Source organism: Bufo gargarizans, chromosome 9, assembly GCF_014858855.1.
Source record: "Bufo gargarizans isolate SCDJY-AF-19 chromosome 9, ASM1485885v1, whole genome shotgun sequence".
In the NCBI taxonomy this organism is placed as follows: Eukaryota; Metazoa; Chordata; class Amphibia; order Anura; family Bufonidae; genus Bufo; species Bufo gargarizans.
The window spans coordinates 175,991,698-176,006,430 of record NC_058088.1 but is presented as its reverse complement, the minus strand read 5'-3'; the positions used below and the strand labels follow the sequence as shown (position 1 = coordinate 176,006,430).

General features: G+C 44.0%; 2 protein-coding genes across 3 annotated transcripts in view; one reads left to right on the top strand and one right to left on the bottom strand.

The window, feature by feature from the left end:
* Nucleotides 1-2,888: 2,888 nt before the first annotated feature.
* On the top strand, nucleotides 2,889-8,187 carry LOC122919841 (protocadherin-8-like). Its single transcript, XM_044269030.1, has 5 exons — nucleotides 2,889-5,237; nucleotides 5,968-6,032; nucleotides 6,244-6,359; nucleotides 7,733-7,747; nucleotides 7,811-8,187. The coding sequence occupies exons 1-5, from the start codon at nucleotides 2,889-2,891 to the stop codon at nucleotides 8,185-8,187; spliced, it is 2,922 nt and encodes a 973-aa protein (XP_044124965.1).
* Nucleotides 8,188-12,074: 3,887 nt separating this feature from the next.
* Nucleotides 12,075-14,733, bottom strand: part of PLXNB3 (plexin B3) — a 71,073-nt gene continuing 68,414 nt past the window's right edge. For both annotated transcript variants that reach the window (XM_044269103.1, XM_044269102.1), the window contains exons 33-35: nucleotides 14,516-14,591; nucleotides 13,624-13,698; nucleotides 12,075-13,055 (exon numbers count right to left, since the gene is read on the bottom strand). In XM_044269103.1, the coding sequence (XP_044125038.1) occupies nucleotides 12,951-13,055; nucleotides 13,624-13,698; nucleotides 14,516-14,591 (256 nt within the window). In that variant the 3' untranslated portion in view covers nucleotides 12,075-12,950. The remainder of the gene's footprint in view (nucleotides 13,056-13,623; nucleotides 13,699-14,515; nucleotides 14,592-14,733) is intronic.

Genomic DNA, 14,733 nt, shown 5'->3' with positions numbered 1-14,733 from the left:
TCACATGGCCGTATGCATTTTGCGGTCCGCAAAAAATACAGATGATGTCCGTGTGATGTTCATGTTGCATCCGTTTTTTTACGGACTTGATGTAACAATGCCTATACTTCTCTGCAAAATGGACAATAATAGGACATATTCTATATTTTTTTGCGGGGCTACAGAACTCCCATACGGATGCAGACAGCTGTCCGCATTTTTTGCGGACCCATTGAAATTAATCTGCAAAAAATGCAGATTGGATGCGGACCAAAAATACGCTCATGTGTATGGGGCCTAATTGACGCATCTTACTTCACCAGACTCTTTATTAAGACCGATGTATGAAATGCCAGTCTTAGTAAATCTGCCCCAATGTGTTACCCCATCCAAAGTGTATTAGAAGTATAGGGGGCGATAAGGGGTCCATTATCATTATTGCCCAGAGGTTCCTAGGAGCAATTGCTACCTCTAGATCCCCTATTGCTACACCTCCTTAGGCGGGCCCTTGGGCAAAAGAGTCACCGTGGGCCCCTGTCTGCAGACTCATTTTGACAAGCATAAAGCATCTCTACTTCTCAAGCACCCTGAAGCCCAGCGGGCCCTAGAAATCTATACCTATGATGAAAGGCTGGTTGGATCTGGGGCCACTTGACACATGTATGGCCTACATACAAAGCATCCCTCTAATTGCTATTAGCAGATGTGTGAGACCTCTTTGTATTAGGACCCTGCAGCCATTAGCTCCAATTACCACGTCAATTGTATTGATTTGATGGGTAACTTCAGGGCTCATTGGGACCAGGGCCGCACACAATAGACCATTAATGGTCAAACATCCTTTCCAGCTTGAGCAATAGTTTCAATTATTTCTTTATGACCCTCTCCCACCGCACACCTACGCCAAAATTATTGTCTTATACCGCAGGCCACTCACAAGTCATCAGAGGATACGACCCATAATTCACTACTCTACAGCTCAGGCCAGGCCACTTTCACCTTCAGTTTGGTACCAAATGCTCATCCCAAAATTTTCCAAGACGATAGCGCAGTGAGGCCTCTTTCACAAGTCAGTGATTCACGTACATTTGCTGTCCATGGTCTACACAGACCACTCACGTATGCATTGACTCGGTGGGGGGTTCTACCGCTGGGATTCCCACCGATCACAAGGACAGGGACCCTGTACACCGTGGAGCCCCCAAAGCGAACAGCGTGGCCGCTTGACATGAGCGCATTTCCTCCATTCATTTCTATGGGACTTCTGTAGATGCTCCCAGTGGTAGGACCCCCACCGATCTAATAGTTATCCTCTATCCTGTGGAGGTTATCCTGTATGGGCCAACTTTTACATACCGCCGGAATACTCCTTTAATGTATGTATTTACACAGCCATAATTTACCATGAATCACGTGTCTGTGGTAACATCATGGAAGCATGCCTTATTTTGTCCATAGTTACAGATCCCTCACGAATATTATAGTAAATGAGTCTATGAAAACCACAGACACAAAAACCTTCGGTCTGTAGGTTTCACTGATTGTTACTAGAAGATGGAAACTCATTTTCAGCCTAGCAGTGTCCGTGAAGCACAGAAACACGGATGAAACACAGACTGAAAATCACAGAATCACGGATCGAACACAGATGGATCATGGACAGTGTCATGGATGAAACACAGACCATGCCATCACAGACACATTCTCACGTCTATGTCCGTGATCACATTCATGAAGATGTCCGTGAAATGTGTTTGGTCCATGAGTCCGTTTTTTACCCTCCACGTGTCATCCATGTTCACACTTTAGGCTGAAAATTAGTTTGCAGAGTATCTCCTACCAATGATCCGTAAAAAGCACGGACCAAACATGGATGGTATCCATGTTGTGTTGTGGTATTCAAGGACCCATAGACTATAATGTGCATGAGGGATCCATAATCACGGACAAAATAGTGTGTGCTTCTGTGGAGTCATCACAGACTGAACCACTGATGTGTAAATGCACGTGTGAGCAGTCCGTGGAGACCATAGATAGCACATGTCCATGATTCACTGACGTGCAAAAGAGGCCTTAAATTCCGGGTATAACAAGTGATAACTCTGATTGGTAGGGGTCCTACCGCTGGGACCCTACCAATCACGAGAACGGGGACCCCATACCCTATGAAATGGACGGAACAGCTGGTCAAAAATGCGCTCCGCCGGTCCATTCATTTCTATGGGACCTCCAGAGATAGCCAAGACGAGAAATTAAAGGAATAATCCAGAGCTGCTCCGTCCAATTCAGGGGGGCTCCACAGGGTATAGGGTCCTCCTTCTTGTGATTGGTGCAGCTGGCTTTACAATTACTCTTTTCCCAAAAAAATAAATTCTCAGCTCGCTTGTATTTCATTACACATAAGGTTTATAATTTGCAGTCGTTTTGATGTCTGAGGGTCCAGTACCGGTGATATTAGAGGTGACATTTACATCTGAAGTATAACTAACCATCTAATCAACTCCTTTCTGTAGTTGGACCTAATTGGGTTTCCTGTGTAAGTTACTATGTGTATTTGACTTACACCCTACAGGGACTCAAGTCTACAGTATATTAGCTGGAACCCCGCTGAGACCACTGTTAATGGCAACTTAATTTGTCAGTCCTCAAATCCTCAATGACCATTTGTCCTAGAGAGGCAAAGATTGGTGAAGAAGGACTGAGGTGGGAGGTGAATCTGCATAGTCATGAGCATGTAACCTAAGAGGTGGGAGGATCAGATTTACATTCACTCTGATTCCTCCTTAGAAGAAGTCCTCTGGACCACCACACAATTGATTTGGCTTCTTGGATGCTGAACTTTCCTTCTGCTAGACACATCAGGATTTTAAACTTTGCTGCATCTGCAGCTTAGACTACAGAGACTGAACATGCTGGGAGTTTTAGAAATTACCCCGGTATTACTACTGGGCCTCTACACATCACTATGCCTTGGGGAGACCCTCCATTTCTACACCAATGAAGAAGAAGCTCTTGGAACCATAATTTCTGTTCTATCACATCATCCTATGTTCAACTCCACTGAAGGTCCTGCTACTAATTTCCGTGTTATGAAGCAGCTCAACAGTACCTTCATCCAGGTGCGAGAGAGTGATGGGCAACTGAGCATCAAGGAAAGGGTAGACCGGGAGCAGATCTGCAGGAGGTCTCCAAATTGTGTTCTTGCTCTGGACCTCTTCAGTTTTTCGAAGGATGCCTTCAAACTCATTACTGTGAAAGTTGAGGTGAGAGACATCAATGATAATACCCCCCATTTTCCCAGTCCTGAAATGCATGTGGATGTTTCTGAAGCAGCTGCTGTGGGTACAAGAATCCCATTGCAGATAGCAGTGGATGACGATATAGGTCTCAATTCTGTCCAGGACTATCTAATCTTAGGTAACAGTCACTTTGGCCTTGATGTACAGACCAGGGCGGATGGACTAAAATACGCAGACTTAATTCTGATGAAGGAGCTTGATAGAGAAAGTCAGGCTTTCTACAGGCTGGACCTGATGGCTAGTGATGGAGGAAGCCCTCCACTTTCCGGCAGTACAACCGTGATTGTTCGTGTTCTGGACTTCAATGACAATAGTCCAACCTTCCAGAAGAGTTCGGTCACCGTAGATTTGTTGGAGAATGCTCCTACAGGCCATCTTGTAGTTGATTTAAGTGCAACTGACCCAGATGAAGGTGCAAATGGAGAAATTGTGTACGGTTTCACTGCTCAAGTGTCTCAAGAGGTACGTGAACGCTTTAAAATTGATCCAAAATCAGGTGGTGTCATATTGAAAAGTGAAGTTGACTTTGAAACTAAACATTTGTATGAATTTGATGTCCAAGCCCAGGATCTTGGGCCTAACCCATTAACAGCAACTTGTAAAGTCACTGTGAACATTATAGATGTCAACGACAATGCTCCAGCCATTACTGTGACTCCCTTGACTTCCTTTGACCATGGAGTTGCTTATATCACAGAGGCAGCTGCTAAAGACACTTTAATTGCATTGATCAGCACCTCAGATAGAGACTCTGGCCTAAACGGCAAAGTTCACATAACCCTTTTTGGACAAGATCACTTCAAACTGCAGCAAGCCAATAAGGACAGCTTCATGATAGTCACCACCTCACTTCTAGACCGGGAAACCATAGCTGAATACAACCTCACCCTGGTGGTTGAAGATATGGGCGTTCCATCAATGAAGACAATCAAAAAGTATACCATCAGATTGACCGATGAAAATGATAACGCTCCTTACTTCAAAAAAACTATATATGAAGTGTCCTTTCCAGAAAATAATGCCCCTGGAGCTTATATTAATACAGTATCTGCTGGAGACCCTGATGCTGGTCACAACGGCAAAGTATCTTATAGACTCTTGGATGCAAAAATAATGGGACAGTCCTTGTCCACTTTTGTGGTCGTTGATGTTGACTCAGGGGTTCTACGGGCAGTACGGTCTTTGGACTATGAGAAGCTTAAAGAACTCAACCTTGATATTGAGGCCTATGATCATGGAGTTCCCAAGCATTCGACACGTACTCAAATGAAGATTAAGATAACTGATGAAAATGACAACTATCCAACGATAATCTCTCCTCTACTCGAAAACGGAGGAGCAGATATCCTGCTGCCGGTCAAAGCGCCACAAAATTACTTGGTATTTCGGGTGAAGGCCACAGATGCAGATGATGGAGCGAACTCTCAGTTGTCCTACACTCTACAGGATAAGCATAAGCTATTTACAATGAAGAGAGACACTGGGGAGGTCTACCTACGTAGAAGAATCAACCCAGTACAAGATAAAGATCTCAGTATAGTAGTGGCTGTATCAGACAATGGTAGACCATCCCTGTCCTGCAATGCAACCATAAGATTCACACTTACTGATATTACTCCATCAAACATGGAGATAGTCATGCACCCATCTGAGGAGGAACAGCATCAACTAGACCTATCCATAATATTCATTTCGGTGTTATCAGGAGGTTGTAGTTTACTTCTGGTGGCCATTTTGTTAGTTGCCTGTTCCTGCAAACGAAGATCTGATCAGTCTAAGCAACAATCCACAGGGAGCGCTGTAGAAACAAAAGAACGACTACTCAACACTACCGCCCAGTTTAAGGAACGTCCCTCATCTTCTCCCGACTCCTGTCAGCAGTCCCTCAATACAGAGACTGAGAACCTCAGTGTGTCCTCCACTAGGGAACAGTGCGGAGAACTCCACTCAGCTTCATCCGTAAGTAATGCTTTCTTCCTTGCTTCATTCAACCAATTGTATTTTTTTCAATGATAATTATTACATTGGTTTATCTACTAAATCAACCCTATCCTGTCTGGTGGGGTTGATCCTGCTGATTAAAAATAGATTGTGGCTTTCCTGAGAAAAACTGATTTTATTACTTATGCAAATGAGGGCTTCGGTGCACCAGTGGGTGGGGTCTAGCCACTTGGTGCACCACACCCCTCATTGCATAAAGTCTTTTTTTTTCTCTCAGGAAAACACAACTGATTTTCCAATGACAGGTATAATTTTAATCAGCAGAATCAACCCTTCCAGGTAAGCATGCCAGGTTTAGTCTGGTCTTCTTAATGTCTATGTGCACATTTGCAAAAAATAAATAAAAAATTGCCTTGATCTAAAATTAAAAAATAAATCCTATTATTTTGTCTTTACAGCTCTTATCAGGATCAATGTGTCTCCATGGTAACAGACTACATACAAACGGAGCGGTCTGATTCTGCAGGCACACCTTCTTCCATGTGTCCACAGCTTTATGCTACCGTACAGTCTGTAGGTTAGCAAGAAGTAGGGAGAAGCTGGAAGAGAGGATGCCCCCAGGATCAGACTACACTGGCTTTGTTGTTGTCTGTTACCATGGAAACACACAGGTCTGCACAGGAGCTGTAGACACAAAATGATAGGAGTTTTGCAGTACAGTACTGTAATATTTTTCATATCGTTTCAGAGCTCGGTTTCAGCTCCTTCATGTACGTCTGATTGGCAACAGGACAGATTGTCGGACGGTGTAAGGTAATACCATAGAATTTTTTTTTGCATTTTTCTTGTTTCTCTTGGTGACATCAGAAACTGATCGGAGTATATATAGGAGCATATGGCTCACGTAATGGCTTATGGCGGCACTCCTAGTCCCTAGGGGTCCTGGAAGACCTAGCAAGTTTCTTTAGAAATCTTTCAAATGTGACAAAATCTAAGCTCATCCCATGATATTATTATCTTGTAGGAGTTCCCATCCAGAGACCGTAAAGGAAGGTGACAATGACGTCAACAACAGCACCTCTGACACCAGCGGGGAAGGTGTGGGGAAGGGAAGTGGGCTGCCCACCCAGGAACAAACAGGTACAGTATAGCATCATTATTTTTCCACCTGTTTCCTTCTGGTACTGTGTATATGTAGGACTTGATCTTGGGTGCAAGAAGCTTCTATTGAAATCTGCTCTTGTTTTTTCATGGGTATTGAGTAATCCGTCTGTCCCCCTGTAATTTAGGGGTCATTGTGTGTGTGTGGGGGGGGGGGGGGGGTAATAGGCAGAAGCAGATGGAGAACTTAAAGTGGCCCTTAAAAAAAGAAAAGCCTAAAATTGGCCCCACATCATAGACAAGGTGAGGCCAACACAAGTAGGCAGCAACAACTCAAGCAGGCAGGATGACCAATACTATAGTGCAGCCACATTACTACCCCAGCAGAACCAAACACCACAATGCAGTGCAAAATACTGCCCCAGCAGAACCCAATAATACAGTGCAATACAAAATACCGCCCCCAGAAGAACCAACTACTACAGTGCAGCACAAAATACCGCCTCAGCAGAACCAAATACCACAGGGCAGCACAGAAAACCACCCCAGCAGAACCCAATAATACAGTGCAATACAAAATACCGCCTCAGCAGAACCAAATACCACAGGGCAGCACAGAAAACCACCCCAGCAGAACCAAATACCACAGGGCAGCACAGAAAACCACCCCAGCAGAACCCAATAATACAGTGCAATACAAAATACCGCCTCAGCAGAACCAAATACTGCAGTGCAACTCAAAACACCGCCCCAGAAGAACCAAATACTACAGTGTAGTACAAATTATTCGGTCTTCATTGTTCATGGGCATGTGATAACCAGCAAAACCGCACGGCCACTAACAATGAACACCGAATAAACAATTCACGTTCTAATTGGTTAATTTGATCCAGCTGCAGCTTGTACGGCCACGGCCCAACCACAGCGCAGCCGCCCCGATTAGCCATACCCTACCGATCAGAAGACTCCTTTCATATTTTCAGACTCCTCCTTCTTTCATTTTTTCAGACCCCTCCTTCTTTCATTTCTTCAGACCCCTCCTTCTTTCATTTCTTCAGACCCCTCCTTCTTTCATTTCTTCAGACCCCTCCTTCTTTCATTTCTTCAGACCCTCCTTCTTTCATTTCTTCAGACCCCTCCTTCTTTCATTTCTTCAGACTCCTCCTTCTTTCATTTCTTCAGACCCCTCCTTCTTTCATTTCTTTAGACCCCTCCTTCTTTCATTTCTTCAGACCCCTCCTTCTTTCATTTCTTCAGACTCCTCCTTCTTTCATTTCTTCAGACTCCTCCTTCTTTCACTTTTTCAGAGCTCCTTTAGAAAATAAAAGGCAGAATCTGATTGGTTGCTCCAGGCAACTGAGACAGTTTTTCTTTACACCAATTTTGATAATTTTTATTTTTTGTTCTTTTAGTCTTGTCCTATCGAGGTGTGTAAAATGTGTAGTGTTATAAATACTAAAATGGAAAAAAAAATCTATCCTATTTTTCAGAATCTCTGTGCACGGAGAAGCCCATGGCGTACCAAAGCGCAGAAAGCGAACTCGTTCAACGCAGCAACAGATCTCTATACAACGGGCACTACACCATCCAATATCAAAAGGAATACGCCATGTCCTACACAATGGCTCCTCCTTACTACAGCACCTACAACCCCCGCGTCTACAACGGTCAGCAGCCCCATTACAACATAAAGGACTCTTATTACCATGTCCACCACCAGCCAATGCTGAGAGAGTACCAGCGAGACCCCATCTACCCAAACGCAACTTTATTACCACCCAAGCTCCCCAGGGTGCACCGAGAACTAAGCTGCGATCCTGAAATGTCATCCCAGACTCGTTCTAGTAACGTAGCCACGGCCTTCTAAGCTCATGTGTTACACGTGACACGTACATGCTGAGCAGGCGACGAGAAGGCAGCAGGGGCTTCCATCTATGAGGATCGATCGGCAGCCATACATGAAACACGTCAGCTCTGCTCAATCGCTCTACACAACGACATCTGGAACGTTAAAGGAACGCTCCACGCAAAATTGATCCCGAGGGGCGGAGCATGACACGGTGATTCTCTAATTGGTATTCTTTGACAGTGTATAGCAGGCATCCTCAAACTGCGGCCCTCCAGCTGTTGCAAAACTACAACTCGCAGCATGCCCGAACAGCCTACAGGTATCAGCCTACAGCAGGGCATTGTGGGAGTTGTAGTTTACAACAGCTGGAGTGTACAACAGCTGGAGGGCCACAGTTTGAGGATACCTGGTGTATAGGATTTGCCCAGAGTCTTCCTTTAAGTTTTTAAGTAATTTTTTATGATATGAATGGGTTTCAGATGTTTTTCTTATGATATCATGTAAATAGGACTTTGTATATTAAGGACTTGCATTTTCAATAAATATTTATTATTAAGTCTAAAGTGTATGCTGCTTTATCTGTGACTAGAGGAGAAATTCTGGAAATGGGGTATTCCATTGAAAAATTATCCCCTATCCACATGTTTCGCTGGAATACCCCTTTAAGCAGTTTCTCAGTCATATTTGTCCCTTGAAATATCCGCCGAGATGTTGCTGAGATTTTTGATTGAATTGGAAATCCGCCAGGCTATGGAGAGCTAAAGCTTCCCTTCTAAGCGTATAACCACGCGGCATGGCCATGTTGCAGTCAAGTATCATGCAGCCGTACAAGCCGTAGCGTCCTCTAATGAAGGCCTCAGGCCCAGGACCGTACTTTTTGATCCGTGTCCGAATGGGTCCACAATAAGCAAGATATGAAGCGGTTCGGAGGCATGGATTGGAAGCACTACTAAACGCTATTTTTTTGCTTGTGCCGACCTTCTCTTGTGGATCGCGGATACATTCAAGTGACAGACGTTGCCCGCGCATTGCGGACCACAATTTGCGGCTCACAGCAAGAGCACGGGGCACAAATGATCGTGTGCATGATCCCGAAGACTGGTCTAATCAGTATGAGCTGAAAATACGCGCATGTCTCCATGAAAGGATGACTTTTTAGGATTTTGTTTTGCAAAACTCACCACTTAAAACTGACAATGTAGAAATTGGACAGTTTTTTTGTGACTAAAACAGGCAAAACCTACATAAATAGGTGGGAAAAAAGGTGCAAAAGTTAGAAAACTTCTGAATTAGTCAAGAAAATGTAAAATAGGCAAACAAGGCGCAAAAGCCTCCAAAACAGGCATGGAGACAAAAAAAATAAGTGTCTAAAACAGCATTTTTATGCCTAAAAACAGACACCTATATTATAGTAAATGTGCCCCACAGAGGGCAGCACCATGCCATGCATGCAGTTCACCGTTACCGGCCTGTATAAGGGCGAGTTCACATCAACGTTATTTTTCCGTTCTTCTAATCCGTCAGAAGAACAGAAAAATAAAGAAATAACAGATCCAGTAAAAAAAAAAAAAAAAACGGATTCTGAGCATCACTTATGCACAAAAAAGCAGCATGCAAAATATGGTCGTGTGCATGGGACCTAAAGGGAATGTGACACTAGAAAGTGATCTATTGTTTAAAATTATCCTTAAGCATATTTTTAAAGAATTTTTTATGGTTATTTTAATTTTCCATTTCTATATGAAAAACAAAGTTTGCAGTTTTCACATTGGCGACTAAGGCTACTTTCACACTAGCATTCGGGGCTCCGTTTGCGAGTTCTGTTTGAAGGCTCTCACAAGCGGCCCCGAACGGATCCGTCCAGCCCTAATGCATTCTGAGTGGACGCGGATCCGCTCAGAATGCATCAGTCTGGCGGCGTTCGGCCTCCGCTCCGCTCAGCAGGCGGACACCTGAACGCTGCTTGCAGCGTTCGGGTGTCCGCCTGGCCGTGCGGAGGCAAACGGATCCTTCCAGACTTACAATGTAAGTCAATGGGGACGGATCTGTTTGAAGATGACACAATATGGCTCAATTTTCAAACTGATCCGTCCCCCATTGACTTTCAATGTAAAGTCAAAACGGATTTGTTTGCATTATCATGAACAAAATGCAAACGGATCCGTTCTGAACGGATCTAAGCGTTTTCATTATAGGTGCGGATCCGTCTGTGCAGATACCAGACGGATCCGCACCTAAACGCAGGTGTGAAAGTAGCCTAAGCCGAATAATGGGCGCCACTTCCTGATCTGTACAGTTCACTTTACTGCAGTTAACTGCTTATCATTACAGGCAGGATTACAATGACAGATATCACCACTACATAGATAACACAGGATCCATCATTTACTATAAGCTGTGATATCACAGCTTATCTACTCCTTCCTGACCTCTGAACAGGTCACAGAGCATGCCTAGAAAACTCTGCTAAAGAAGTCAATGAGGTCCCCTCCTATCCATTGTACCTATGGGTCATGGTGGCTCCTGTAAAGCACATCTCTTAATGAGTTTAAGAACAGCTCAGGCAAAATGTCCGCCCCCATAATCATGTTCAGGAAATAGAATTAAAAAATATATAAATCTGCAATGAGAAAATAATATAAGATTATAAAAAAGGATGTGTGTCGCTATCTGTTTTTAACTTGCAAAAAAAATAAAAAAATTTCAACAGATTCCCTTTAGGCCTCATGTACACAACTGTAGAAGGTCCGCAATATATACGGGCACTGGCCATGTGCGCAGCGTATCACGGATGCGGGCCCATTCACTTGAATGCGCCTGCAATCTGGAAGATACGGTGCGGAACGGAGGCAGCTACGGAGTGCTTCCGGGGGTTTACAGCCGGCATACGGTCATGTGCATGAAGCCTTAAGGGAAGGTTCACACTGAACTTCTTGGAGTAGGTCTTGTGCCAGATTTGCCTGCAGGTTTTTCAAATAAAACCATACGAAAAGAACCCCCTGTGGGATCCACTTCTGGCTGTGGGTGAAAAAGCTCTGCCTCAAAATCTCCTAAAAAACACACACCAAAAAACTCAGTTTGAACCTACCCTTTGGCCGAGCGATACGGGAGGTGTCAGGGTCTGTGCAGTGAAAAATTAATGATTTTGCAAGCAAGTTGAATCAGTTTTGCCTGCGGCTGGGTTCAGTTTTTCAGTTGTTGTTTTTTTGCAATCCTAAATTGCTGTTGCGGCAACTTGCGACCCCATTCAATTCAATGGCTGCACTTCACAGTGATCTTAGGTCGAGGGGTGTCGTGGCCAAGATCGCTGCGTAGCTCCAAGGTGAAATAGTTACCCTTCATTTCAGTTAGCCAGTCCCAAACTAATACCACAACTACTACTCCCAGCATGCCTCTTACAGCTTGTGGGAGTTGTGCTGTAGATTGGAAATGAATACAATAAAATAATTTGTCCAAAGAATGATTCTAATTATAACATGCCGGATAAAACAGCATATCATACAAAAATCTCACACCGGAGCAGCTTGGAATCGAACCAACTCGAGTTTCGCCTCTTATACAGTAGAGGGGCTGTGCCGTGGGGAAAGCGGTCAACAGCGACACTCGAATTGGACTCGATTTGGTTAGTTTCCAGGCTGCTCCATTTGATACGATTTATGCACTTATTTATCCTGGATGTTTTGTAAGCTGGTGTCTGCAGCTTGTCCTTATCGGAGGACGCCATCTTCTTTTTCTTTCCTACGAAAGTCCTGAGGACACCGTCTTTACAGTTTGTGGACTGTACCCTGTACCAATATTGGATCTTCAAGATAAGCGGCTCATTTTCTGAGCCCACTACAGAATGGAGACCGCCCAAGGGAGGTGAAGGGTGGTAGGCCCAAAAATGAAAAATTCGGACAAATCACTTTCTAAAAAATCATTTTATTTGCGAAACAATTTGCATAAAAACAACAATAAATATAGTTATACCTATGTACAGGCTTTGCATAAGTTAGAAACACACAAAAGCGAAATGACGCTTTCTGGAGACAGACGCAGTGCGGTGATGAAGACTGTCCTGTGGGGCACCACCACCAGACAAAACAGTCACTGAAGGCCTCTCCTAGGCAACACTCTGGCATCCTAATGACACAATATGGCCACAATTTACCAAAGCAAACAGTGTCCTGTATTCAGTGGTTCTGTCCCCCAGGGCCAGTCCGGTAACGAGCTCAAGCACAAGCACAAAAGACTCAAAGCACATACATACAGTATATTGAGGGACATGAACGAGCATTGTGGTCCACAGCAAACAATCAGAAACACCACTGATTGCTATGGACGATACCACGTACAGTTATGATATACATCCACACTGTGTACTATGTATTAATTCCCTATTATACAAGGCTGGGGCTGCGTACTGTCACGCTCCTACGGACAAGTCACAGGTGGACCCCAAAAGACCACAGGAAGAACCAGAAGTAAGGCACTTATACAGTTCCACTGAGGTAGGCAGTGCACCGCAGGGCTGGTGATGAAAAGAGCAAAGGATTCTGGGTAAAGTAGTTCAAATTCATACGGCAGAACGAGCCATTTCTTCTGTATTGGGGAAAAATAGTGCAAAAATGGTAAATCTCATTTTGTTCTTGTCCATTAAGAGTTCCCAGATCTCACGCCTTTTGATCAGATGGGAACATGCACTAAAATCCTAGTCTGAGACCATCATCTGCTTCTCCAGGGTATGGTCCTATAGGGCATTGCTATGGGAAGCAGCAGAAAGTCCGGGGATACTGCATCAATTATAGATCCGTCACTTTGTTTTCCACCAGAGCAGAGATCTGTTGAAGGCGATATGCCAGCTGCATCTTCTGCCCGCTGGGATCCTCCTCCAGAGCCTGGCTGATCTGTTGTAAAGGAAAGAAGGATGAAGGTTAGTGGAGATCTCACGCAGGTAGAAAGGCATGTAAGGGTATTTTACATGATTAAGGGGACTAGTCCCTTTAAATATTATATCACCTTCTACATTATTATTTACCTTTACTATTCTGTATTTTCTGATTTGTCTGTTTTGACATTTATATATTTAATCACACTTAGTAAATATTTTTAATCACTCAAGCCTGCTTAAGCCTATTTATTCTCAAATCTTTGAATTCACGTTAAAACAAATGCACAAGAACATCCTCCATATAATGCCACAATCCGTCCTGGATACAGAGGATGGGTCTGAATGATTGCTGACTGGTATGTCAACCTGGAGCCAGCAGTGCAAGAATGCAATTGTTATAAACAGAGATAAGCGACTGCCAGATACAACTGTAGGCACTTATCTCTAGCAAAATCCAACCTGTTTGATGGGTGACGGCAAACAGACACGCCACAAATATCTCATGTCTACAGTCACAGGCGAGGCAGCGCCTCTGTAATGGATCTGTATAGACCGAGATAAAAGGAAGTAAAAGGCACACTCACCGGATCGTAGTACTTGTTGATATAATTATATAGTTCTTGTAAGGCAACCAGAGTGTTCAGGTCATCGGAGTGAATCTGAAAGGAAGCAGAGGGGCTATCTATTATACATATATAGGCATAGTATAAAGCCTGGGAAACAAGAAAAGTCCCAGAGAAGACCTAATACTCATAACCACATGCTGGGCATGCCCTTGAACCTGCAGGCCTCTCATTTAAAGGGGTTTTCCGGGATTTTCATATTGATGGGCTATCTTCAGGATAGGTCATCAATATGAGATCAGCAGGGGTCCAACTCTTGGACTGCTATAAGAGGCCACAGGCCATGTGATGTCACGTTCATCAGTCACGTGGCCTAGGAGCAACACAGTTTCGATAAAGTGAATGGGGCTAAGCTGCGATACCAAGTACAGCCACTATGCAGTGGACAGGAGTTGGACACCCACCGATCTCATATTGATGACCTATCCTGAGGATGGGCTATCCATCCGAAAATCCTTCAAAACCCCTTTAAATTTATTCCTGTTTGTGCACAGGCTTCCATTTCATTAAAAACATTGGGGGTCATTTACTAACAGATATACGTCACTTTTGTGGCGTGTATCTGGCGCAGATCCTGTCGCACGCCACGGCAGGTGTAAAAAATAAATAAAAATGAGGGCATGGCATGGGTGTCCCGTCTCTTTCATCATTTTCTACACCTGGTTTAGGTGTAGAAAATGGTCTAAATGTAAGACAGCAAGGAAGCCGGCTTACATTTAGAATCGGTGGTGGATACATCGAAGTTATGTAGAGGCAGGCTCCTCTTCATAACTTCGGCAATCCACCGCCAGCATAGGGTCTAAAACGCCGGTCTCAATAAATGTGCTCCATTACACCCAGGAGATTTACTCACCCCTGACAGCTCTGTGAGATAAGAGTTCATTTCCTGGTAGCTAGCAGGGGTGGTGTCTGTGATGTCAGCATAGTACCTAGGAATGGAAAACATAATACACATGTATAACACACAGAAGATGGACGATATTAGAACACCATTGTACTAAGATTTTTTTTTTTTTTTATTTGCTCCCTAAATGGAAAAATAAGCAACTTTCTAAATAGCCTTCTTTCGAA